The sequence below is a fragment of the Pipra filicauda genome, unplaced genomic scaffold (genome assembly GCF_003945595.2).
Source record: "Pipra filicauda isolate LSUMZ 115617 unplaced genomic scaffold, ASM394559v2 scaffold262_size1072369_pilon, whole genome shotgun sequence".
Classification (NCBI taxonomy): Eukaryota; Metazoa; Chordata; class Aves; order Passeriformes; family Pipridae; genus Pipra; species Pipra filicauda.
In genome coordinates, this window is record NW_024104379.1 from 424,249 (window position 1) to 451,201 (window position 26,953).

General features: G+C 41.5%; 1 protein-coding gene across 2 annotated transcripts in view; it reads left to right on the plus strand.

Moving 5' to 3' along the window:
• The first annotated feature begins 3,942 nt into the window (after positions 1-3,942).
• Positions 3,943-26,953, plus strand: part of MYH9 (myosin heavy chain 9) — a 71,141-nt gene continuing 48,130 nt past the window's right edge. Inside the window, exons 1-3 of one of the 2 annotated variants that reach the window (XM_027715077.2) lie at positions 3,943-4,094; positions 19,312-19,664; positions 24,830-24,986. In XM_027715077.2, coding sequence (XP_027570878.1) covers positions 19,332-19,664; positions 24,830-24,986 — 490 coding nt within the window. In that variant the 5' untranslated portion in view covers positions 3,943-4,094; positions 19,312-19,331. Of the gene's footprint in view, positions 4,095-17,374; positions 17,459-19,311; positions 19,665-24,829; positions 24,987-26,953 lie in introns of those variants that run through there. The other variant, XM_039382246.1, reaches the window with a different exon arrangement.

Below are 26,953 nucleotides of genomic sequence, written 5' to 3' on the forward strand. Positions count from 1 at the left end.
CGATGAAGTAAACACCTTTTCATCTCTGTCACTCTTCTTGTTTCACTCTCTCAAGCTTGTCAGTAAGTAACTAGTTTTGGAAAAGATTTTTTTCTGCCCTGCAAAGCATTGGAAATTACTCACCAAAATGAATTTAACCACTTTATCTCTTTGTCAGATACAGAAATCAAATCTCCCTGCATTTGCTTAAACAAACTTAAGCAAAGTTTGTTTGCAACACGCTTAAGACCAAACTGGTCTTGTATTAGATCAGTGTAGGGGAAAACACTGTAGTTCAGCAAAGTGGCCATTTGTCTGGTGTGTAGTTAAGGCTGCAAACTGAAGAGGTATCTCTGGATGCTCTCTGTTTAATAGATTTGTTTCCCTCTATTACAGTACCATTAATTTACTCCCATCAAACTAGTAAATTTCTGTGCTGTTGTTTTTTCAGAATTCAGTGACCATTACAGGTGTGTTCTTCCAAAGGATGTTGGCTTGCAAACACTGATGGAAAATGTGAGTGAAGTTGATCAGAAGGCTTCATATAAACATCATGTGAAATTGTAGAAAGTAACAGATGTATAAAATCAGTGTGATAGCTTTTTTGGTCATACTTGTTTCTCTCTGAGGTGTGTCCCCTTTCCTGGGTAACTTCCTGCCAACAAAAACCTATTTTCAAAGTAATCAAGCTGTGGAAAATAGACATTTAAAATCTGACTTGCCTCAACTATGGCACATCTACAAATCTGACCATTAGGGAAATACACAGAGTTTTCTAAAGAGGTGGGATACACTTTTTGTGAAGGGGAAGGATGGTGTAAACCTGCACCAATCTTTGTTCTGAACTGATGCTTTACTGCTGAAGCCATGAAGAAAGTTTTGATATCAATTAAACATGAGTGGGACCAAGTTCTCAAATTTACATAGAAAAAAACCCCCAAACCTTAAGAAGGCAGTCTAGCCTAACCTTAGCCTCAAATCTTAGCATTGGGAAGACCAGAGCACATATGCAAGTGTGAGAGTCAGAAAAGAATAAAAAAAATTTAAATGTCCAGTATCATATGCTCTTCAAAAATGACTTTGTGGCAGCCTTTTTATGTCTGCATTTCATGCTTGCAGTCATTATCTTTTATTTCCAATATTACTATTTGCTGTCAGTTCATTCTGCCTTTTGTATTTGCTTTTCCAGCTAAGATGTCCTACTTTTCCTCCTTTAAAAGCTCTCTTTAGACTTGATACTGACTGCTTTCCTTCATTTACCTTTCCTTTCTCAGCCACTTTGGCTGATGATGCAGCCTCTGATGTTCTTAAAAAGCTTTTGATATATGTAGTTACCTTCGCTATTTTTATTCTGCTTCATTTTGGTGGGAGAATTTAAAACTGTTGTTCAGCCAGTAAATATCCTTTCCATATGTTGGTCACTTTTTTCATGGTTTAATATGAATCACTGGATCGTTTGACCATAGAATCACGGAATGATTTGGGTTGGAAAGGACCTTAAAGATCATCCAGTTCCAACCCCTCTGCCATGGACAGGGACACCTTCCACTAGACCAGGATACTCAGAGCTTCATCCACCCTGTCCTTGAACACTTTCAGGGATGGAGCATCCACAGCTTCTCTGGACAACCTTTGCCAGTGCCTCACCACCCTCACAATAAATCCAAAGGTATCTGGTTATGTAGGAAACTGGCAGTCACAATTCCAGCTTCCTTTGATTTTCTGCCATGAAGTACTAGGGAAGACCTACCCTGTATGTTCCCTTCTCACTGCCAAATTAAATTCTAATTTCTATTTTGAACCTGTATTTATGTTTCTCACCTATGCCTCTATATCACAAGTATTGAGGACATGTTGCTGAGAACACAGCTGTGTTGGGCAGGACACGTCTCCAGGATGAAGGACCATCGCCTCCCTAAGATCTTGCTTTGTGGTGAACTTGCCACCGGCTGCTGCAAGAGAGGAGCCCCAAAGAGAAGATACAAGGACTCCCTGAAACAACATCTCAGCCTTGGCCATATTGATCATCATAACTGGTCTACTCTGGCCTCCAATTGAGAGGCCTGGAGACACACCATCTGTAACGCTGTGGATGCTTTTGAGAACGCACGCAGGATCACTCTCGAGGAGAAAAGACAACGCAGAAAGAATCATGTCTTGCAGAATATACCACCTAAGGAGTCTTTCTGCTGTGCCTTTTGCAACCGGACTTGTCTATCTCATATTGGCCTTTTTAGCCACCAGCGCGCTTGTAACAAACGTGGGTAGAGCCCTTCCCAAATCTTCGTTTGCGAAGCCTAGCCATGATGATGCCTCTAACAGTGACACCTCTGTGTCCCCGATACTCAGCTGTACAACCTTTCAGTGATTTCTGCCATTTGTGTCTTGAAATACAAAGGTTTGTTTCCAAACTGCTGCCATGAATATTTCTAAGCCTGAAGTGTTTCACTTGGACAAGAAATGTTTACTTTAGGTACTTCTCCACTAAGTTCCCTCTTTATTCAAGCTTCTTTAACTTCATTTGCCTCTTCTACTTGTAGGTAAACTTGACCTTGCATTTTCTGTCAATGGTAGCTACATCTGCAAATCTGCCCTCTTTGTACCAAAGTAAGAAGTCACAGAGGAAAGGAGCCTTGTATTTCTGCATACTTGTAAAATGTGCAGTAAACCTTATCTGTGTGGCTGGTTCTGACATCTGGACTTAGATATGTTGTACCCTTTTCAGAAGGACTTTGGTCTGTCATCTTGGCTACTGCTTCCTCCTTTTGCTCATCCTGAAGTTTCAGTAAATGCAAGGAGGCAGAACCACACTGCTTCTGTCTTTTCAAACCTCTGTGTTTCAGCATGCCTTTTTAAATACATTTCAGGCCTCCACAAACATATACACTGGTTGTTCAAACACCTCAGCAGCATCAGGGGCTGCTTATGTCTGTGCTTCTGCTTGCCTTGGTTCTGTTCCTTAGAGTACAGAGAAGGGCAATGGAGCTGTGAAAGGCCTGGAGCACAAGTCTTAAGAGAAGTGGCTGAAGGAGCTGGGGTTGTTATGCCTGGAGGAGTCTCAGGGGGGACCTTATTGCTCTTTACAACTGCCTGAAAGGAGGTTGTAGCCAGGTCGGGGACAGCCTCTTCTCCCAGGCATTCAGCAACAGGATGAGAGGACATGGTCTCAAGCTGAGCCAGGGGAGGTTTAGGAGGAATTTCTTCACAGAAAGGGTAGTTAGACGTTGGAATGGGCTGCCCAGGGAGGTGGCGGAGTCACTGCTCCTGGGGGTGTGTAAGGAAAGACTGGACGTGGTACTTAGTGCCGTGGTCTAGCCGACACGCTAGAGTTCGGTCACAGGTTGGGCTCGATGATCTTGGAGGCCTTTTCCAAGCCAACTGATTCTGGGAAATGAAATTGTGACTGGCACCTTCCTATTGCGGATATTTTGCACTACAAGACAACAGAGTCGAGTGGGAATCTCTTCACCGGGACACCCCCGCAGCCCCCATTTCCGAGGACTTCTGGCATGGCCTCCGGAGGCCGGGGCCGAACCCATCGCCCCGCTGACCCGCATTCCCCGCTCACAGCGCGGGCACACCCGTTGCCCTCAGCAGGAGCAGAGGCCGGCGCGGGGCATTGTGGGCCCGGCCTGGCACGGCGCGGGGTGTTGTGGGGACCGCTCGGCACGGCTCAGCCCGGGCAGAGCGGAGCGGGGGAGCTCGGCCCGGCGGCCGGCGGGGGGAGCCCCGGACGCACTGCCCACCCCTCCCGAGCCCCCGAGGCCGCCGCCGCCGCCGCTCCCCGCCCGGGCGGCGGCGGGGCGGGGCTGGGCGGGGCGCGCGCTCGGGCGTTGCTAACGGCTCATCAACGGCCTCCTCGGCCCCCGCGGTCCTGCTCTGATTGGCCGCCGCGGCCGTCACTCTGCGGGGGGCGGCGGGGCCATTGGCTGTCGGCGGCGCGGGAGGCGGGGCGGCCCCGCCCGGGCGGGCGGGCGGCTCGGCAGTGCCGGTGAGCGAGCGGCGGTCGCGGTGCCGCGGGAGGAGCCGCAGCCGGAGGACGCCGCACTCTCGCCGCGAGGAGCGCAGCCGCCACCGCCGCGGCGTTTCCCTCCCTCCGCCGTAGCCGGGCTCAGGTGAAGCCGATCGGGCGGGGCGGTGGGCGCGGGTGGCTCCGGTTTGTCGCCCCTGGCGCCGCGCTTCCCTCCCTCCTTCCCTCTCTCGCCGGGTTTGGCGCCTCTTTGTCCGGCCGGGCGAGAGGGCTCTGCTGTCCCGCCTCTTTCCTGCCCCGTCCCCGCGGGACCTGCCGTGCCCGGGGTGCTCCCCGTGTCCCCCCTCTCCTCCGGGGCCGTGCGTGCCGGTCGCGTTGTGCCTGAGGAGTTACCGCTCTCCCTCCGCTCCCTGCGAACCGGCCTCCCGCAGGTGGGGTGGGGTGGGCTGGGGTGGGGCGGGTAGTTGGCGCTTTTTCCCCGGACCGACCCCTGTGCCCTCCTCGCCTCCCCCGGTGCGTGTGCCCCGGTGCCCGCGCCGCGGGGGCAGCGGGCCGGGGCCGGCGGGACAGCTGTCAGGGCAGCAGCCTGAGTCACGGGCTGACAGCCCTCCTCAGACACCGCCATGGGCTTGGCTTCCGCCCGCCCGGCCCCACTTCCTCGTTCGGTTTGGGCCGGGAGAGAGGGAGGGAGGGAGGAGGAAGGGAAGGGAGGGAGTGACAGGGCAAGATGAAGCTTGCACTGAGAGCTCTTGCAGATAGCTTGTGCTTTCAGGCATCACCTCCAAGCGAGGAGTAAAAGTTCTCCGGCGTTTAGTGGTATCTTTTACCTGCCTGTCCTCCCGTAGGTGTGGAAAGTAACAAGTTTCATAGCCCCCGAGGGTGGCGCCTGCCCAGTGGGTTTAATGAGCATTGCTCCTAATTTGCCTAAACGCAGGGTGAAATGAATTTTAAAGGAATAACACACTTCTAGTAATAGAGGGGAATTTTTCAGAAGTAAACTTCATTGATTAGCAAGCACTGCATGCAGTGACTGTTAAATTCCATTTTCTTTTCCTCTCTTTCCTCTTTTTCCCCTTTTTCTTTCTTTCTTTTTCCCTGTTGAAGCTCTGTTTGTGCTCTTCACCTTTGTTCTTCCATAGGTTTTTCTTCTGTATCCTACGTCATGATGTCCTGAGCCAAACTCCATCAGAGCGAACTAAGAACCTAAACTTTTTTTCTAAGTGAGCAGGTCTTCCTAAAAAAAAAATCTCTCAAGTAATGCATAAAAAAACTTTGCTTCAAAGATATTTGTGCTTGTAAAGATATTGTAGTAGTCTGCAGGTCAAAGTCCATCTATGATTTTTCTGCCTCTGCCCTTCGCTGGAAGGAAATACAAGGTAACTTACGTGGAGGCTGTTGAACCGTGGATTGGAAGATTAAATTACACATTCTTAGCTCTTGTATACATCTCCTGTCTGTAAGGCTAGCTATGGTAAAGTTTTAACTCCAAAGTAACAGCCCTCTAATCAGTTACTGCTTCTGTAAAATGCTTTTGAAATTAGTCACTAGGTCACATGTGACTAAGTTCACTTATCGATGGCATTCCAGTGAAAATAGCAAATCCTGGTGCAGATATGTATTGACCCATAAATGCAGTGTCTGCAACTGTGGTGCTCTCAAAGTTTAAATGAGATAAACGAGTATTTTGTAAACTAGGAAGTTATAGTGAGGGGAAAGCAACTGATAAATGTAAGTGGGACTGCATTTAGCACAGAAAGGTTTTCAAGTTACTAATCCCAATTAACAAAACTCTGTAAACACAAGATAGTGTACTAATCTGACGTTATAAAAATAACTAGAATGAAATCATGCAGCAGTTCTGTGATGCTCCATGTCAGGTGGAAGTGTTTAAGTTGATTTGTTCTTCTCTATAGCTCTATTAATTGCACTTATTCGTAGTGTGTACACTGTCTTTCCAGAGGTGGACAGGCAAAATTTTCTGTAACTCTAAGGTAGCTGCAAAATTGGTAGCAGTGGCTGGGAATGGGGGATTAGAACTTCTCATATTTTCTGACCTGAAATGTCAAAGTGAGTATGACTGGCACCAAGCTGGTGAGTTATGTGATTCTTTTTGGAATATGGTGTCATCTCTTGATTGCTTGACTTGTATAGACAAGATCTGAATTTGGAAGATCTCTGGAGAAGGCTCTTGGACCTCAGTGTTAGCTCTGCTGGGTAGCCCTGTGTCTGTTTCTGTGTAAACAGGAAGACTTAATAGTCAAGTTCGGTCTGCCCCAGAAGAATGAGTGTAGAAACTGAAGACCTTTTATTCAACTTTGCATAGATTGTTAGGATATTTCTACCATGGTTCTGGGTTGGGTTGTTTTTTTTTTCTTTCAAGCGTTTGTTGGAAAAAAGTTGCCAGGATGAGACTTTCATCTGAAGAGATAAAGAGTAAGCTTTTTTTCATTATTTCCTCTAGGTAGATTTTGATCAGAACATTTTAAGTTGGCAAATAACTTGTGAGAGCTGCACCATAATATTTTAAGTGAATCTAATTAGAAGTAATGGTAATAATAATGAAAAAATACTTGTCAGTAAAGTTGTAGGAAAGAAATTGGAAGAATTTCTCACTTAGGAGGCTGAAATAATCTGTGTTGTCTGGCACATTATTTTGGTATTATGCAAAATGTTGGAGAGTGTTCAAACTGTAGCGGGTGGTAGCTCTACTACTCTTCTTTGAGTTAAAAACTGTGGTGGAGTCAGATGCCACAGGTGCTTAAATCTTTTTTCAACAGTTCATGGCACTGCAAATGTATCTGCTGCAAATGTGAGACTTGCATTTACCGCTGCAACAAACTATCTTGAAAATGTGAACCATTATTATCTTGGAAAGCCTTTAAAAATAATGTACTAAATGTTTGCAATTAATAGTTCACAACTGAGTCTTCTGTTAGACTGTTCACATATAGGTACAAGGGAGTGCATGTATATCAACTACTATGTGAAAATATACTTCAGTTCTACCGGGAGATTAGTCTATTTATACCCAAAATTTCAGGTTTTGTTCTGGTAATCTCCAGGATACTGAACAGAGGAGACTGGACACGTGTCAGAGGTATTGTGATTTCTGAGCTGATTCTGCTTAGTTTTCTGCTTCCACCCCCATCCCTAGGCCTGTGTCTTGTCTAGATTTATGTCACTTGTGGATTGGTGTGGCTCTAATAGGGTGAGATTATAAGTGGACCCATGGGAGGTACAGGAACCCATCTAGTTAATGCAGGGTTTACCGAAAGGGGAAATAAAAGCTAAGGTCATCTTATCCCCCACCTCTGTGTACTACATCTGCTTCTTTGTGTGGTAGTTTCGGGTTATTGGGTAACGTGTTGAAGTTAACTGATGACTACAGTGCATTTTAGAGGCTCAGAGTTAGTGTGCACATCTACTAAAACTGTCCAAAACTTTAATCTTCAGTGTGTGATTTAATATATTTTTGTTGGTTTGACTCAGTAGTGCACTCGGTGCCCTCTAACATACATTTTTTGTCTTTGATTTCTTGTATAAATATCTTATTAGTCTTTGTTTTCTTAGTTTGTAATTGAGGCAGAGCTGTTTGCATGTTAAGTAGAGAAATTGTATGCCTGACGTTAAGTCTTCTGTGGGTTGGAACAGAACTATAATAGCAGAGGATTGCCTACAGCAGCATTGTTTTTGCTGGCAGTTGCTCTAGCTTAATGGTGGCTTGGTGACCTTGTACCTTAAATTTCTTTTCCGTTTAAACACACCATAGTTCTAATTGAGTTTTCTAGCGTAGAAAGAGATGGAAACTAGCAATCTGATTTTCATAGAGTATGATGAGACAAAAAACACAAATGCAACTTCTGCCCTGGAAGCTAATGCAAATGGGTGTTGTCCAACTACATTAAATGCATCAGTTTACAAGTTCATCTTAATTATGGTTTATCCGCTTCACTTTTTTCTTCAGTGACTGTGAGAACTTGTTCTGAGTACTTGAAGTAATAATCTCAACACCAATTTGTCTTGCAGTTCTAAGCCACTGTAGTGGCTTAACACCTTCGGACCTCACTCCAGCCCCGTCGTGTTCAGTGTAATGGACTAGTCCGTGTTTTCAGTTAATGATCCTTTGGCCTATTACTGTTCATCACAAGATGTTGCCTTTCTGAGCATCCTAAAAAGTCTAAAGAATTAGTAGTGTCTACAATTTTCTGGTGATGGCACTGTGACTGATTTCATTGTATGATACTTCTGGAGCTAGTACTGCTAAATCCTGCCCTTTTTAAACATAGCGAAGTGGAAAATGTAAAATTGATCTAACATACTTGTCTACTGCAAATTATTTCTTGTACAAGTCCTACAAATGTATTGCTGCTGGTTGCGGAGAGGTATAATGAAATGTAACTCTGCATACTGTGGTTTGACTCGGTGACCTCTTTATGAAATTTGTGCCTCTAGAGTTTTGTACATGGGGTTTGGATTCTGCTTGTCTTCATGATTAGAAATTTAAATTTCTCTTAATGCTGACTCTACTGACAGTAGTAAATAAAACCACATGTATGAGCGATTTCAGTAAAGCTAATAAGCTAATAATTAATATATTGAGGGAAATGTAACTTGGAAATCTGTATCATAAAGTTTCCTTAACCGATGAATACTTCTATTCATCAAGAACTACCATTTTAATGGGTCTCGGCAGGAAATCCATTGTGATATATGCCTCAACACAGAACTGGAGTTCTGATTTGCTTGAAAGCCAAGTGGGCGTTCAGACTTGTAAGAAAAGAGGTTTAGGGAAATTTTACAGCTCAATTTTGACAGTTCTGTGCAGTCAGAGTTGGGGTTTTTTTTACTGTTGGGCAGCTTCCTGTTTAAAATCTAAGACTTAAAGCATGCTCTTGTGATAGTTTACTTCCCTTTTTGTTGTTTGTAGTGATGAGAGAACATTCACCTATGTTTTTCTTTTCAGCTGAAGACTTCACCAGTTCACTTGAATTTAGGCTCTTTTAATCTACATTGGATTTGACTTTGGTTAAAGTTGGTCGTGACCAGCAACCAACCCATCGTTTCAGTGACAGAGTGGGTTTAAATATTCCAGAAAAAAAAAAGGAAACCTACAACCAAATGTCAATGAAAAAAATAATTTCAGTTGCTTCTTTTTCTCCAGATGTGACTGACTTAAAACATCTGTAGTATTAGTTTGTAGGTAAATTGTTAGTGAGTAAGCTCTTTTTGGCAGGGACTGTTAACCTGTAGGTCTGCTTAGCATTTAGTGCAAGAGATTCCAGTCTTTCTGTGTCAGAATTGATAAAATCAATTATTTTGAAACATCTGAGTACAAATTAGTTTTCGTTGATAGGGTTTCTTTTTCTTAAATTGATAGTCCATCTTAGGATATAGAACAAATATATGGTGTTTAAATGTAAGAACTTCACAACAAATACTGAATGTAAATCTGAAGTCAAACCAGTGAACTGGATTAGAGAATTTCTGGCTAAGCACTTGGAACTAGTTGGTTGATGAGGTAAATTGATTTTTGACAGGTTTGGGTTTTTTTAAATGTGATGAAGAAAAATATTCTCTGGCTTCTTTTTCTATGTCAGTTATAGTTTAAATGTAGAGAAAGATACTGACGTTTTTCTTTGGGGTTTTTTTGGGTGGTTGTGAGGATGAGTAGCTGTGTGTTTACCAGCTAGTGAAACAGCTCAGAAGGGGGGAAACTGAGATGAAGTTATCCAGAAACAGGCAGTTTAATTAATAAATTCCTCATTACAGGTAACCATCTAGAAAACAATTTTAATTACTTTTTGCTTATAAATGCATCTGAAGTAGTTCAAGAAATATATTTTTTTTGTATTAGTGGAATCTATTTTTTTTTTAGCAGAATACCACTTAATATGTTTTGTTCCTCATAGTTGTAGTTCAGATGTCTTTTTTTCCCTGTTGTTCAGAGATAGCGATGGGGTTTGTCTCTTTTTGTCGTCAAATAAAATGTATTCAGACCTTACAGAATTGTTTAAATAAATGGGAGTATGGATGCACGTATATAGTTGACTATGTAAAATAATCAAATAGTTGGATACTTGAAACTGCTGTGTTTCAAACGGACGTGTCTGCTTACTGACAAAGGGAATTTTCTTTCTTAGGGAAGCATGAATACCAAGTAAGATTTCTCTACAAGCAGAAAGACTCTCTTTAAACTGTGACTTAAGATTTGTGACTTAAACCAGCTCACTTAGCTTTTATTGTCTGGTTATGTTGCAGTATGAATCTTTATAGCAGATACTAAAGTCTTTGACATTTCATTATGCAGTAAATTATTATGGATTGGTTTAATGGCCCTTCCCAAGTTTAATGCAGTATATGATGGGAAAAGTAAAATGAGAACACACAAATGTGACGAGGAAGATGTATTAGTCATAATTTTTCTGCAAAAAAAGGATCGCCAGTTTTAGACAAACTGCTGTAACTTCTAAAAATTACCTATGTATTGTCTGCATAGCACAGGCATATATGTGTGCATGAGCAGTTTATCTTCTTCCTCCGCGTAGTGGGAGGTAATCTTCTATGTGACAAAATCTTAATTTTTTTTTTGTAATGGGCAGGGTTATATAGGTAGATTTTAGTTCTTTAATACTAAAAAAACTTGATGTAGATTTAACTGATAAATATCAGCATGTTGTATGGTTCACCTTTTCCTCATGTAGATAAGGGGAAGAATATCAGAGAATCATAGGATGGTTTGGGTTGGAAGGGACCTTAAAGATCATCCAGTTCCAACCCCCCGCCATGGGCAGGGACACCTTCCACTAGACCAGGTTGCTCAGAGCCCCATCCAGCCTGGCCTTGAACACTTCCAGGGATGGGGCATCCACAGCTTCTCTGGACAACCTGTTCCAGTGCCTCACCACCACAGCACTGTAGTGTATATGGCTGTGAACAAAGTTATTAACTGTGGTGGAAACACATGAAGCAGTTTTGTTATTCCATGGTCAGCATTTCCTGATATTGTTTTTTATCTTATTAGGCCAGAAAGCAAAACTTTGTTGGAAACTTTCAAATTTTATTTGCTTCCTCATACTGGAACCATGGAATGTCATAGTATGTCAGTCTCCTGTCAGAAGGAGATAATTTTCTTTTTTTTTTCCAAAGAAGTCTTTTCTTGTAGTGCTAGAATAGAGAGAATTTTATAAGCCATATAGCCATGATTATAACAGCTCAAACTAAGTTCCTACTTCAGGTGCCCTTCTTACCACTCATTTGACATTAAAAGATGAGTCCTTTATTCTCTTCTAACACAGAAATCAGTGCTTCAGCAGATCCAGACAGGAGGGCACGGTTGGGTGACTACTAAAATTAGAGATTGCTAATGCTGTTCCTTTCTAAAGAGTGATATATTTGACATTTAGGGAAGAAAGCACAGGTCAGGAAAGCAACAAGCTAACCAGAGGACAAGTGGGAGGCTGAAGAGTACAGACCAGACAAGTGTTCCTCGCGTGCTCTGCTGCACTGGAGCTTTCTCTGGAATATCGGTTATGATGGAGAGCTAAGCAAGGAGTCATGGAGCTATGCAAGATCTTGAATGCAATAGGGAAATGTCACAATCTGAATATTATGAAGTTTTTCAGACTATCTTGAAGGTGATATTTATGCTCTATAAATAATAAAATAAAAAATCAATAAATATTTTCAATCTGGCCTCCTTATACATTCTGGAACTTAAAGGCTATGTAAGTTTTTCTTCAGTGTAGGAGTTATTGTTGTTCTCATGTCCAGAAAGAGTCACTCTTTTCCAGCCCTTCACCTCCAAGATCACTGTCATAAACAGAGAGGTAGGTCTCCTTAATGAACTCTTAGGTACAGCTGGAAAAGTTGAGAATCAAACTTGGACCCTGTAAAGGTGGTAGATTTCTCTCTGCCAGGGTTTTTGCCTACCGTTCCCATAGCTCCTGTTAATAGTGGAGCAGAGCTATCTGAAACAAAAATGAAAACATGAGATGTAGCAGAAAGCTGTTTGTACACAGACCTAGTTTGGCACAGTAGGTTGAGCCGTAAGTGTCTAGAGAACCTTCTGCTACAATGTAAACGTAATATTTTCAAAAATTATTAAGCAGATGTATTTGCACCGATTCTTGGTTCTTTCCAGTATGGGCTGGAAGAAGATTAGTAGTATTGATGCTGGGATCAAAGCAATTTGTTTGTTAATGTAAGCAAGAGTAATTGTTCCTGTGAGATGACTTTGTCTTAGCCACATACATGCTACATATTTGCATCTAAAAGGGTGAACCAGAACCATATTTTTCTTCTCTGTGTTTAGGTGTAATTGTTTTATTCCTTGTTTCCTATTGCAATGAATTGAAACCTGGCACTGACAAAGATGAGAGGGAGTGCTAACTGATATAGAAGTATGTAGAGCTACCTTACATAGCGCCTCAGAGTTCTTGGTAGATACTTTTTTAGCCTTAAATCAGAATATTAGGGAAGAGATGAAAAGTGACCCTGAGGTAACAAGGACAGGCTGAAACTTTCCAAGCTCTTCCTCCCTCTCTCATGCGATGTCCCTAGGGAATTCTGCATGCCTGATCAGAACTTTTGCAGGCCATTATGCCTCCTGAAAACAAGTCTTCCAGCAAAACAGCTTGAACAGCAGGGATGGGCTGCAGTTTTCTGAACTACAGCTGTCTCCTTAAGTGGGATTACTTTGCTGAGTGGTCACAAAGAATGTGTTCTCCCCCTGGAATGTTTTCCTTGTGGGCACACTGTCTCTGTAAGAGGAATTCTCTCCTCTGCTGAGAAGGCATGTACTGTACTTGCACTAATGAGAAACAACAGTTGCAGAAAGTGTATTATGCAGGATTGTAAACTTTGAATATTTATTCGAAGTGAATGGGGTTGGGTGGCAGCCAGCCTAGCTTTGTCATGCTAAAGACTGGATTTGAAATCAACAGAAGGCTACCCTCCCCCTTCCTAAATCAGTGTTTGGTGTGTTTAAACAATGTGCACAAGCTTCATAGAACTGATTAACTGTATTGGTGCCATCTACACAGTAGTGTGTCTTGGTGTCTCACTGAACTCAGAAGGTGCAATTAAAATAGGGGCAAGCATATACTCCCTAGCATTAACTTAAGGAAGTTAGGCCTTATTTGCCCATGACCTACAGTGGTTAATTACTTTATGGTATGCACTGTGGTTGCTCAAGATTGTTTCTGTGTTTCTATAGCCTGTGGTGAAGCCTGTACTACCCTGTTTTCACTCTTTGGTACCCAAAAGTAGCCTCTTCAGGTTGGTATTGGTTTATGTTACAGGTACATGTGCTTGTAGCTTCTGTTCTCACAGTCTTGCTGTATTTGAACCCAGTGAAGAGAAAAGGTGACTAGCATGTAAGGGCAATGTCTTACTTGCACAGGGCTTTGTGGCCTTTGCACTTCGCCATGGGAAGTCCCAGCTGCCAGAGCAAATCTCCTCTGTCAGCTGTTACAGTGGAATATATGCAAGTGCTGCTTCACACATACCAGAGTGGTGCTTGGCAGCTGATGAGGAGAGATGGACACACAGAAACTGAGAAACATTTATCCCACGTTCAGTGTTCTGAGGATGTGTGTCAGGTGCCTTTAGGTCACCTGGAAGATACAGAATTCCCTTCAACTTCTTTTGTCTTACATGTAGTCTGGCCAGTAGGTCACTTTTGTGCAATACAGGGATCATTTATACATTAGATAATTAGATTCCTTCTTCTTGATTCTTAGAGCCCCTTGCATACAGAGAGGGCACTTTTGTGCTCTACCTTGAGTTTAATTTACAGTAATAAACAGGGTAGCTGGCAAGTCTGGGCAGCACTACAGTCAAACTGAATATGCAACAATAATTGCCAGCAATCTGCATTCCAGTTGTGAAATAAGTCTTTCAACAATGTATTGTGTGCGTCAGACGGTGACTAGAGAGGAAAGCAGTGAACTCCAGTAAGCCTGATAGCACTCATTATGAATCCCAAATAAAGCTGAACTAGAAAAAATGAGTCTGCGTGGCAGCACCGCATTCTGAACGAAAAGGGTAGCTCAGTGCCTTCAGCTCCAGGGCTATCTGTGAGGGAGTTTTAATTGCCAACTCATGTACTTGCCTGATGTATTCTCTAGTGGGAAAACCAAGATTCGTGATTCTTGAGTTCAGTCTGAAGCATCAAGCACTGGTGTGTCACAATGTACTGAACTTGAGAAATAAGCAGCTATAACCAGTCCATCAGTTCAGCTTCCTGCCAGATTTTTGCCTTCCCTTCTTCTCCGCCTCCCGCTTGTGATTCATTTCTTGCCCTTAGTGGTTCAGACTTCAGTTTTTATGTAGGTGTTACTTACACATTGGAGCAGTTTGGGCTAACAAACTTTGCAGTTTTCTTTACCATAAACATATTGGGACATGGAACTGCGAAGTGTCAGTCTACTATGTTTTTTCACTGAGTGCAATTGAGTTGTAACTGAAGTGGGGCAGTAAGTGACCAGAAGTGCTGCAATTTTCTAGTGTAAAAGTCTTGTCTTGCCTATAGAAATGGTGTACATTCCTTTTGTTCTGTGAAAGGGTGTTTTGTCTCGTATTGCATCCTCAGGTAAGCCAGTTTGGAAAGTGGTGTGAGAACTGTGTTCCTGAAATCCTTTTGAAATGTGAACCCTGTGAAAAAAGGGAAATTAATGTGTTGTAGTCTAAAAACGTTTGCTATTTATTGTTCATTCTTTTTGTCACACTGATCTTCAGGGTTGTTCCTCTTGCAGTGCTAGCAGAAAGACCACTAGACAAACCATGTGGGGGGACCATTTTATGTGAAATCACATGAAGTTTATAACAGTACCTTAATGGTGGATATGAAACAGACAATTTCACAAACTTCTCATAATTCATTAAAATAGGAAAATAGTGTGTGATTAAAGCTGTCTGTTGCAATGTAGTAATGCATCTTTGCTAAGAATGAGCCTGAAGCTGAAAAAGAACAATGTGGAGATCCCTACTTTAATGGTGTTTCAGGTAACTCAAACTGGAAGTGTTCTCTTTTCTAGCCAGTAGTAAGCGTGATGCTTTAACTGTTGCCATAATACTCTTCTGAATATATTGATCCTATTTCTACTTCAGCTGTTACCTCCAGAGTTTAGCAGAGCCCAAGCTCGTCTTACTGAGCAGTGGCTCAGTCCTAGAACAATACTGTGGCTGCTGACAGAGTAAACGTTGGGAGGGGGGATGTAATACAAATAGTTCTGGAAAATGAAATTGCAAACAGGTAATGTTCTATGCTTCTAGCAGTTGCAAAACACTGGACCTTACAGCAGAGGCAGCTTTCCAAGCTAGATAACGTGTTCGTTTCCAGGTTTATGTAGGGAGTGTGTGAAGTGTCTTATAACCTAAGCCTTAAGGCTGTGAAATTGCAGAAGACTAAGGCAAAAGATTGTATTCCAGTGAGGGTTTTGGATAATTCTGCCTAGTTCAAAGGGAATGCAGGTCATCTTAAAACCAGTGTTTAACTTATTCCTCTCAAAAGAATCTCTTGGAAAATATGTATGTAAAAGGGGGTGAGGGTTGATTTTTTTTTTTTTTTTTTTTTTAAGGTGGGACTACATATTGTTATGTCTTGGTCCTGTCCTGTTCATAACAGGAGACACCTTTGCCTCTATCTGTAACTGTATGGCATCTTTATGGCAACTATGTAGTTAGTTATATGGCAAAGAATGTCTTTTGGTTCCTGAAATAATGGAAAACAAGCAAAGTTTGACCAGCCTCTTCCTCAGGCTGCTACGAACCACAATAAGGGAACACACTGGGTTAACAGGGAAGTGACTGTAGTATGTCATTTTTGGAAACAATACTAGGAAGGAGGCATTTAAACTCAAAACAAGGATGGTCTGTCTTCCTTCTGTATTTTTTGGTTGTCTTGCCTGTAGACTGGTCTTGCATCAAAAAGAATATTGTTAACGGTATTCTCATCCGACAGTTGCACAATAGCCATGTAAAGATAAATGTCCTTGCCCTGCACAATTATCTACACCCAAAATGCAAACTACCAGGCAAACAAATTGCTTCCTAATTTGTTCCTAAAATGGCAATGATTTGCATTCATTGTGAGTGGCTGTAAGGCTACAAGAGCTTGCTGGGCTTGCTTCCTTCCTTGACCACTTAAGGGATTTTTAGAAATGCCCAGTGAAATGCAGCATAAGGTAGGGAGATAAGTTTAGGAGCCTGTAAGATGGAACTTGCTGAATCTGATTCCTCTGGTACTGTTCTTATGGAGAAGACAAATTAATGGTTGGTTTGTGGTATTGCTAGTTTAGACGCCCTGTGGGTTAGAAGTCAGCCTCGAGAATAGCACTAATGCCATGTTATCTTACCATGAGCCTCCAGTGTTTTACTTCTAGTACGTGATGATTCTGTTCTGGAGCATATGAAGACTGATTAAAGATGGTGATAAAAAGACTGCCACTGCCATGCAATAGGGTAGTTTTCAAGTCTGTTTCAAGTTTGGGGTGCAGGCTCTCTTTGAATCTCCTCACTACTAATTGGTAGCTTCAAAAGCTTAGTGTTTGGTGAGATTTTAGAATAGCTGTGTTAGGTTATTTCTCCTCTTAGCGTAAAAGTTGTTTTCAGTCCTGAAAATAAAAACGGATAGAATGATCCCTTACTGGTTGAAGAATACAGTCCTTTTGTATGCGAGATAATTTGGGGTTCTCCTACTGTAAGGAACTTGACTACTGTCTCTGTAACTATCTTCTTTCCTTATTCTCTTCAGATCTAGAACTGGCTGGGGCTACGTCTGGAAAGATTTCTGGTGATCTTATATATTTCTTAGCCAAAAAGAATTACTCTGTCCTGGAATGTATCTCCAAGATATAGTGAATGCATTTACTCTAGCAGTAAGGAAGTGAGGAATATGTTTCAGTGTAATGTAGGACACTTCAGATGGCTGGTTACTTAGGATTCCTCAGGAAATGATGAAACTGAATTTAGCTGAAGCATACTGCCTCTGTCCTGCCTGATTATAGCCAAAAAAGGCAACTGGTTAGATTCTGGGAGTTGCATAGGCAGGAAACTGTGTAATGGAGGGTAGAGCACAGCTGTTGCCTTGCCAAACCTGATACAACTCTGGACACAATTGAATATTTATTTCTTTTTTTTTTTTTCTTTTCCCCCTCCTTCCCTCCACTCCCTTTTTTTAACCCTTTGACCACAACCTGCAGATGATACTCTGCAGTGTCATGAAGTCCTAATATCTTCTATTGCATTGTTAGTCTTCTCTATTTCCTATATAGTCTGTCAGGCTTGATGTTGTAGGGTGGTCTTGAAGCTCTCCCGACAGCTGCAGTTTTTAATGGCAGCCTCCAGATTGCTACATCTTAGCTCTGCAACAAATCTCTTCACCATGTACCCATTAAAATCTAGTTTTTCAGGGAAAATATGAAAAGCCAGGGAGGAGTTGCTCTGAGAATGACCACTGTGATGATCGAGGTGGAAGTGTCAGGGACCCTGTGGGCAAGGAAAGACAAGGTAAAGTGTGGGATAGCTGTTTGGCATATCCAGTAAGGCTTAGATCAGATTTTAAACTCAAGCTAAAGGAAATGATTATTTATAGAGTAATTTTCTCTTTATTTGCTAAAGAATTTTTGACTGTGAATATACAGCTAACCATACAGTCTCTGACACAAAGTTACATCCCACCTACGGTAATACATTTGTTGAAAGGAATTTCCCTACATGCTTACAAATGGCTGGTGTGGGCATTTGTGCCCATCATTATTATAGCTGATGTTTTTCTGGCTTCATTCACTGCTTGCTAATGCTGGGACTCAACATCTATTGTTACTGTCATGCATATTTTGGGAATTGAGCTGCTTCTCTCCTGCTTTCAATACTTTTTTGTCTGCAGTACCTCCAGTCCACCTAAGAGGCAATCCACCTAAGAGAAGGTCACTCTAAACAAACCTACATCCTGGGGACCTCACTGCCACTGTCCAAGCTTTGCTCGGCCCCGGCAGATGAACCTCAGGACTAAAGGGTGGGCTCAGTTCAGCGCACGCTGTGTCTCACCTAAAAAAAATCCACTGCGCAGGCTGGAAGGGTTAATGACCTTTCCCAAATCTTCGCTCGCGAAGACTGGCCATTACTTACCTCCAGTCAAACTTCACTTATTTGATTTGCTGGATTGTTTGTATATATGGGTATGTTCAGTAGAAAAGTTACCCTATAGATCCTAACAGCCTTCTATGACATGAGTATTGATATTTTCATTTCCTGTTCTTTAGGTGGTAAAGAGCTCTAGTTTCTATCCAAGTTATGAAAAACATATATTGAGGACACTGGTATCTTTGTGAGGAAGGCTCCAAGAAGCTATGTTTATGGGATCTTGTAAAGAGGCTGCTGTTACATGGTTAATGAGCCTTGACGCATGCAGCCCTTTTCTGATTGAAAGAATTCCTGAATGGCACTAATAAAATTGCTGCTTTATAAACTGGAAAATCCCTGGCGGTAGTGTTCTGGTTTTGATGAAACACTGAATCTGGGGTGCCATTTTTCGAGCATGCTGCCTGTCTCCCTCTTGTATGGGTGGAACTCTCTCCTCTGTCTGACCACAGCTTCATAGAAGGCTCCCATTAGAGGATTTTCAGCTGTAAAATTTCCTGAACACAGATTTATTCTGTTACTCTCTTGAAGGGTTTTCCTACTGAACGTTATGTAGAAAAAAAAGAAAGAAACTGGTGGGTTGGCTATTACTACTAAGCTGGTGATGGAAAGTATCTAACATCAGTCTTAACTGGTGTCCTCAAATTATTGCTATCTTTTAGAAGCGAAGTGTGCCTCATTGTCTAGACTGGTAGTTGGCATTTCTAACAAGTTATGGTATTTGATTTATAGCTTATCAGAAGAAGGAGATACAAAGTAAAAGTGTTGATTAAACATTTATGATTATATTCCTGAGCTAATATCTCTACCAAGTAGAGCAGTGAAGGGCTAATCTTGACCTGAATGTTACTGACATAGTGTCTGATGCTATGAGGATTGGCACAAATTGTTTGGTACTTGGCACTTTAATGTGCTTTCTCTTTTCTGCCAAATAATGGCTTCCAAATGCTTAACGGTCAGTGTTGTGTTGTAGGGGTTTTTTTTAAAACTGCTTGCTAGTTGGGTTTTTTTCATCCTCTTGGCAAGCAAAACCTTGACCTTATTGGAAGTTTGACAACTTTAGCAGTGCTTACTAACATGAAACTAAAGGAGGGGGAGGCATGCTCTGATGACCAGCGATTCAGAGTACTTAGCATGTGCCTGTCTGCCACTAGGAATTTGCAAGGCAACTTGAGGCTTTAAAAATATCCTTTTTTTTTTTTTTTCCCTTCTCTTCACAGGTCCCCAGTTGTAAACCACAATGGCGCAAAGAGATGCAGATAAGTACCTTTATGTGGACAAAAACATCATTAATAACCCCTTGACTCAGGCTGACTGGGCAGCTAAGAAGCTGGTATGGGTTCCTTCAGAGAAGAATGGGTTTGAGGCAGCTAGCCTGAAGGAAGAAGTAGGAGATGAAGCTATCGTGGAACTGGCAGAGAATGGGAAGAAAGTGAAAGTAAATAAGGATGACATCCAGAAGATGAACCCCCCGAAATTCTCTAAAGTAGAAGATATGGCAGAGCTGACGTGCCTGAATGAAGCTTCTGTGCTTCACAACTTGAAGGAGAGATACTACTCAGGACTGATCTATGTAAGTAATCTTGTCTATTGGGGTGGGAGTTCTTGATTACATACTGTGTGAACTTACTGTAATCACTTTGCTCCTAAATATGTATGTTAACCTTTCATTGCCCCTATCGCAACTCCTGTGTGACTTAACTTCTTCCCTCTACTTACAATTTTTTCACTAAACTGTGCCAACCCCCCGCTATTAATATTGAAGCTTTCAAGGAATGCTATGGTAAATTTACCTTTAATGTTTTAATGTCTTTGTTTGCAGGGTGTTTTGAATGCCTTTGAACTTTCTTTTAGCAAGAAGCAAGAGCAGTTGGATAGTGGTAGACAGGGAGTCTGATCTGAACTGAACTAAATAATAATAAAAACACAGTTCTAATACACCCAGTGTTTGAATTGTGTTTTCCATGTCTGGAGGTTCAGTGGGGAAGAATGGTAATGCCACGCTTTGTGTTATAAAAATTCTGGATCTCAGATTGTCTTGTCAGAGAAGGAACATATGTGCTTGCATGTGCTTACAGATAGGAAATGTTTCCTTTTCCTTCTGCCCCCAAATGGACAAGAGCAGAGATTCCTGCTTCTTACTGCTGTGTAAATGACAAAGGTACCATTTATGGGACCAACGGTTATACCCGATGAAGCAGGCAGCAACCACTTCACTGAATACCGACGGCAATAAACAGGGAAAGGTGGGGAAGGAGACTTTGGAACCTTGTTCTGGTTCTTCAGGTCCCTTCTGATTTTTCTCTTCTTGTTGCCTATGTTTAACCAGCAGATGTTGGTTGTGATAATCTTTATTAATACTCTGCAGTCATAGAATGAATTATTAAACCCAGTGGTAATGTAAAATTTGGGTGCAGTGACTGGTTAAAACAGGAATTAGTGTACCTTGGTTTGTTCATTTTCAGACTAGCCTCTGCTTACAGGATTGAAATGGGACTTCTTGAGATGGAATTGTGAGAAGTACTGGATGTTCAGTATTTTTAGGCAGTATGAAATCATCTTCACAGTATATTAGAAGATCCAGTAAAATACATTGTACTAAAGAGTAAATTTCGCATGTAAACATGTATATTAATAGGATCCTCAAAGAAATTTTGTCGAGGTTCCCCCCCACCACTTCTTGTGCTTCCAAAACTTAAAAGCTGATTCTCTTGTCATATGGAGAAGACAACATAAGTAAAAACTCTGCAATATCTTTTTGTATGTTTGGGATGGTTTTTTTGAATGCTTACTACTTTATCATCCCCTTAGGGCTATAGTCTTTCATGTAGTCATCTTATGTAGAATCTGTAGATGTTCTCTTCTGCCCTAATAGGGACTAATGTTATCTAAGACACCACATAGCAGGAATTCACTCTAGCTGTACATCTTGGGTAGGAACCTTTGTGGGCTGTTGCCTTCCAAGTTGAGGAGTATGAACACAAGTGAGAAACTCATGACTGACTGACTGGTTCTGTGACCACTGCTCTTCTGGAGTGGCATGAAGGCATAGAGTTGACTCTTGCAGAAATTATCAAAGAGCATCTAAAAGACGCAGGGCTGATATAAATTTAGCCTGACTCCCACTGTCTGATGTCAGAATTTGAGAGCTAATGTGATTGGAGGTTAATGCATGTAATTATTCTTGTGGTTAACGCCTCCTATTATTGGTCAAAATCTGTTCTCAGAGGGAATAATCTTGGTATTGAGATGAAATGTGATGTGTAAGATCATGTGTAACATTTTTAGAATAGGAAACATTGCTAGTTTATATAGTAAGTTGTTGAAAAGAATTCAGCAGTATCTCAGTCTGCTGCACACTGTGCAATGGGCTGTTTCACATATCTTGCAAGATATCCTCTGAGATTTCTGACGTAGTCTGTGACTGCAATAAAGTGAGCTCTTCTAACTGGATTGTAAGAAGTATTCAAAAATCCCTGCACCCTTCACCCAAGAAAACCTAGCATAGTAATTCCCTATTACAGAATCTTAGTCTTGCCAAAACTGTGTTTCTGTGCACTTGTGAAATGGACTGATCTCACCTGTCAGCAGTTCTCAGCAAGTCAGGAGATTAATGTGAAGGCTTAAAATACTTTCATTGGAGTGGCTGTTAGTTGATCATTAATCCGCCTGAAGAAAGGGAGTACACACAATGCATCTCTAGCATAAATGTCTCTGGGAGGATCGTAAGCATAATTTAGTTCTGCTCTTGTCCTTTCTCTCTCATTTGCCATCAGGGCTGCATGTCAGATTTTTTTTAAAACTTTATTTTTCTGTCTTTCCATCCTGTAAAAGGAAGGGAGAAATCTTATCATTGGTGCAGGCAAGGAGCGTCAAACAGTTCGAGAACTAAGAGCTTGAGTCTGACACCAATGTGCTGTTTCCGTGTGTAGATTGGTTCTGCACTGAGGTGGTTTGCTAGTAGACTGACTTTCTATTAACCCTTTCTATTTAGAATCCTTTATCAGAAGGTCATTGTCAGCTTTTATGTTGCTTACCTGAACTGCCCTGTTTGTATTCAGTGTGAAACTCAAAACTCAACCTTACACATTCCAGTTATTTTATTCAAATTAACAGTTGCTGGAAAATAAACTTTCTAATGCTGTCAACTTTGTGTTGTGCTGTAGATGATCCTTTCAACTCTTCAGAGTTAGAGAACTGAAACTAATTCCAGTTTGGCCTGTGTGTCGCTTGAAATAGTTAGTGAAAAGTAATACCAGAATTCTATTTTTAGATAGCAATGTTTGAGGCAAAGTATGGATTTCCAAGCCAGCTATGCTTATGATAGGTGAGCCTTTAAACTGGAACCTTGGGTTCAATTCAGGGATTCATGCATATAAGTCATTACTTCAGCAGGATGAAGATGACTCTTGTCGTTTCTGTGGTAGGGCTGGCAGCTTCTGCTCCATACAGCTCAACTTGCTTCCTATAAAACTTGACCAGCAGTTGTGACATGGTGGTCTCACTCAGTTACCTATCCCAGCCATGATTAGTTGTTTCTCTTTATTAAACAAAAATATCACCTCATACATCTGAGATCATTATACTGCGTGGAAACTTCCCTTAGGTATTTCTCCTGGCAGCCAGAATGCTGGAAGAGAGTGGTGGCTTCTTCCTGCATAATTGCTTCATGGCTTCATCACTCTAAGTGAAATGAATGTCTTCCGTTTTCTAAACTGTTGCTCTCATCTGTAAGATTGCTTCAGACCTTTGCACTGTACTTACCTGAAAAGCAGCAGTTCTGATTTGTCAGCAAACAGAGCCGTGAAGGGTCACACAAATACAGACACGAAAACTTAATGTTCCCTGTGGACTTGTGTGTACTGTGAACATGCTGCTCTTGCCTTGACTCCTTTCTACCTCTTGGCACTGCTCTGTCTTCCACAAGTCAAAGGTCAGGAAAGTATGACCCAGACTTTCAGCTGATACTCTGTACTGTACGAGTACCGTTGGACTTGATGGAGAGCTAAGGCTGAGGCAAAAGGAACTAGAATTGCCAGGTTGGTTCTGTAAATCCCTTAAACTGTTCCCTTCCAGCACTACCTGAAACCTAACCTGACTAGAATGTCTCATGGAAGTTTAGCTTCTGGAACTTTACAAGTACTATGCCAAAAGGTTTTTAGCCAACTTTCATGGTTTTCCACTTTGGAAAGAGATTTAGTATTTTCTGTAAGCCATTCAAATATTGCTCAAATATTTTTAAAAAATGAGTGAATAAAGACGAAAAAGAAAAAGAGTAGGTCTGGAAACATCCTGATAGTTTATTTTGGGGTATGGAAAAGGAACCTTAACTATCTATAAAAAATTTTGAGTGAAAACTATATCTGAATCTGCTGCATAGAAGAGTGAACTAGTTACCTAACATTAAGCCATCATGTAGAAACTTTAGATATAAGACCATAAACTGTGTGGTAGATGCTATTTTCACCCTTCTGATCAGTGCAGTCTAATCCTTACCTTTATCTAGCTAAGGAGCTAAATCTGATTAAGTACTCTCTGTGCTCCTTGTGGAGAACTCTTTACCACTCCGAAGCACTCTTTCTTCATTGAGCAAACAATAGAAGAGATGTTGACAGTAGAAATAAAAAGTGCCAAAGGTACTCTCTTCTGGTAGCAGTGCAAGTTGCTGTAGAGAAGTGTTCATCTCCAGATGTTTCAAACAGCTGCTTCTGAAGTTGACAGGGAAGTAGGATAGCTCTAAATCCCAGGAGCAAGGCTTGAAATGCTATTCTTAGAATATCTAGGAGATATCCAAGAAGTCTCTGCTTCTCCTATTTCCTTTGCGAGTACAAAGTTGGTTGGGCTTTTTCTTTCAGGTATTCAAATCTCAGAGTTTTGTTTTTTTCCTTTTTTTAAAAAAAGCTTAATATTTTCACTGGAAGTATTTTGTCAGTTGTATTCCATTAGAATTGTATAATTTAAGCCAGTGGAAAACAACTGAGAAATTGAGGTTTGCTGTCATAGATCAGTGAATTAACCATTTGAAATTAATTAGAAGTAAACTTCAGTAAATGTTGCTGACTATACGACATTAATGACCTAATGGTTTGAGTCTAGTTTGAGTCATACTCATTACATTGTAAATCAGGAAAGTGTTCAGGCTGGAAGAGTCTTCAGGAGGCCATCTAATCCAGCTTCCTGTTCAGAACAGGGTAGCACTGAATTTGGCCTAGTCCAGTGGCCTTGAAAACCTTTCAGGAGTACACTGGTCTAATTTTAATTTTAGTAACTATTTTGGCTTGAAGTGTTATTGTGTTGTAGTTGATCAATTACTAGATAAATCCATAGCAAACATGAGGCAGAACATAATAAAATGTGTGCTTCTAGGAGCTGAGCACCTACCTTATACAATAAAATGGCACTTGACCTGAATATAGGAACCTTGAAAGGAAGAAAAGCCAGTCCTAGTGGACTATTAGTTAGCCAAGGAGCAGGCCAGTCACATCAGTGTGACTAATGTGTCAGTTGATGCTCTGTGCATACCTGGAAAAGTTGAGTACTGGTCAAGTTGATATGACTTTAGGTGTTGCTCAGATTCTAATATTGCGTAGTGGGAAGCATCCCACGTGGCATCACTGGAAAAAGTATTTAAAAAAGCACTGTTCAGTTTGTTTGTTTTTTCAAGCAATATACTGTTAAAATATGCAACTATACAACATTTAATTCTTGTCTTTATTTGCTGGGGCGTTTTCTTTCCAGACCTACTCAGGCCTGTTCTGTGTGGTAATCAACCCTTACAAGAACCTGCCCATATACTCAGAAGAAATAGTGGAGATGTACAAAGGCAAAAAGAGACATGAGATGCCCCCTCATATCTATGCCATCACAGACACAGCCTACAGGAGTATGATGCAAGGTAAGTGCTGACTGAGATAATGACTCTTGTTGAAATCCCAAATCAAGGTTGCAGTCAGAACACTGTAGAAGAACAACAACTCACTGCTATCAAAAGACATTGTTGCCCACTCTGTCCTTGCTTACAGACACCTGACACCTACTTGGTACCACCTTTTGTGTTCAGGTGAATACCTTTCTCCTGCTCTAATGGATTGAAGAACCTTACAAAGAGTCTGGTTAGAGCTAAATTTGACATGAAGAACAAGTTGGTGTGAATGCATAGCGTTCAGAGAAGCAAGCAGAACTGAGGTAGCAAATTTTCCCTCTTGGTGATGAGCTTATAGATCAAGATAGCTATAGGTGGGCAGGCAGATGTATTGATTGGTAGAGGCTTTTAACAAAAGCCAGCTTAAAATCCAATTGTACAATCTAGTTGGGCAAAACAAGCTTAATATTTTTAGGTGTGATGGTCAGTGGTAGTTTTACTGATTGAGAGTTGTTTGGTTACATTCTTATTCTGGTAAAAATAAAACTTCCCATCAGGAAATATTAAGTACATCTGTTGGCTTTTCATGGAATAAAAGACAGCAAGCAGATTGACCTATTTCACCCCCACCCTCACATATACAGCTGAGAATTAGAGAATCGTATATAGTATCTGCAGCTTGTTTGTCACCTGAGAACTTGTAAATATGGAGCTCTGAATATCCTGTGCATATCCCTCATTCTGAGAGGAAGTCTTTTACAGTCAGTGCTTGTGTTTGCATGCTTGGAGAGTGTTCAGGTGTGGAGGTATTTTGTGCTTTTCTTCCTGTTTGTCGATGGGTTTTATGAAGAAGCATGCTTTGTAGGGTTTAAAGGGTGTAATGGACAGTTTGATTTGTCGTGACTTGTATGAATGTAAGTACTCCTTTAATTTTTGATGACTAGAAGTGATTAAGGTGTTTGTCTCTCCTAGGTCTTGTCATTAGCTTCACATTTTTCAACAACGGCCAGATATAATAAAATTATGCTTTAAAATTCTCATTAGACTCAGTTTTAGAGTTCTGCTTTTCACCTGCCCTCACTGCCACTTGCACCGTCAAGCACAGGAGGACTGTAGTAATATAGGTTCCCAGAGTGGGAAGGGGACAAGAAAATCTCCATCCTACCTGTGCTAGTGGCTTCAAACAAACTTTGTGTGGAGAAAGCTATGAAAGGTTGCTAAAGCATGGTGCCATGCAGAGCAGAGCACAGGGCTGAGCTAACAAGACGGATCGATAAATCTGTATTTGTAAAAGCCCGAGGTGGGGAGGGATGAGCATACAGACGTGCTGCAGTGGTCTGGTGGCACAGTACTGATGGTGATTTGTTGAAGATGTGGCAGGTCTTGACAAAATACAGCTATACTGCTGGTGTGTTACTGTGAAATGAGTGCTGTATCCAGAAGAAAAAAACCTGTGAACCTGGACCTATATAGGACCTCATTTCCCTCAGAAAAAGACTGGGTCTGCCATGAAGGACAAGAAGAGAAGCTCCACCTGTACTACACATGGCAGAATGTTGTCCATAAACATCATCCCTTATTGCTTCCTTCTCTCTCTTGCCCTCTCATTGTCAGCTCAAGTACTAACTTGCATTTTTCTTAAACAAGCTATTGACTTAATTGTACCAAAGTTATTGTTCCCTAAAAAGAAATCTTTTCTATATAGAATCAGAAATGGTTTCTTTGGCATTGTTGTAAGGAGACTGAAGAAGTCCTTTTCTTTTACAGACAACAGTCAAACCATTTGAAACTGCATGTGCATGCATCTTGTCCTTCATCTCTGCCAGGTATATCATTATGTGGCAGAAGATATCCAACCAAGTGCAATTCTGCAACAAGGGATGGGTGACCTTCCCTGGTCTAATGGTGGTTCAGAGCTAGTGATTAATCTACATGGATGCTTTCTTTGCTGTTGAAAGAAAAGATGTCTCCATCAGACCACTGCTTGAACCATGTCTAAA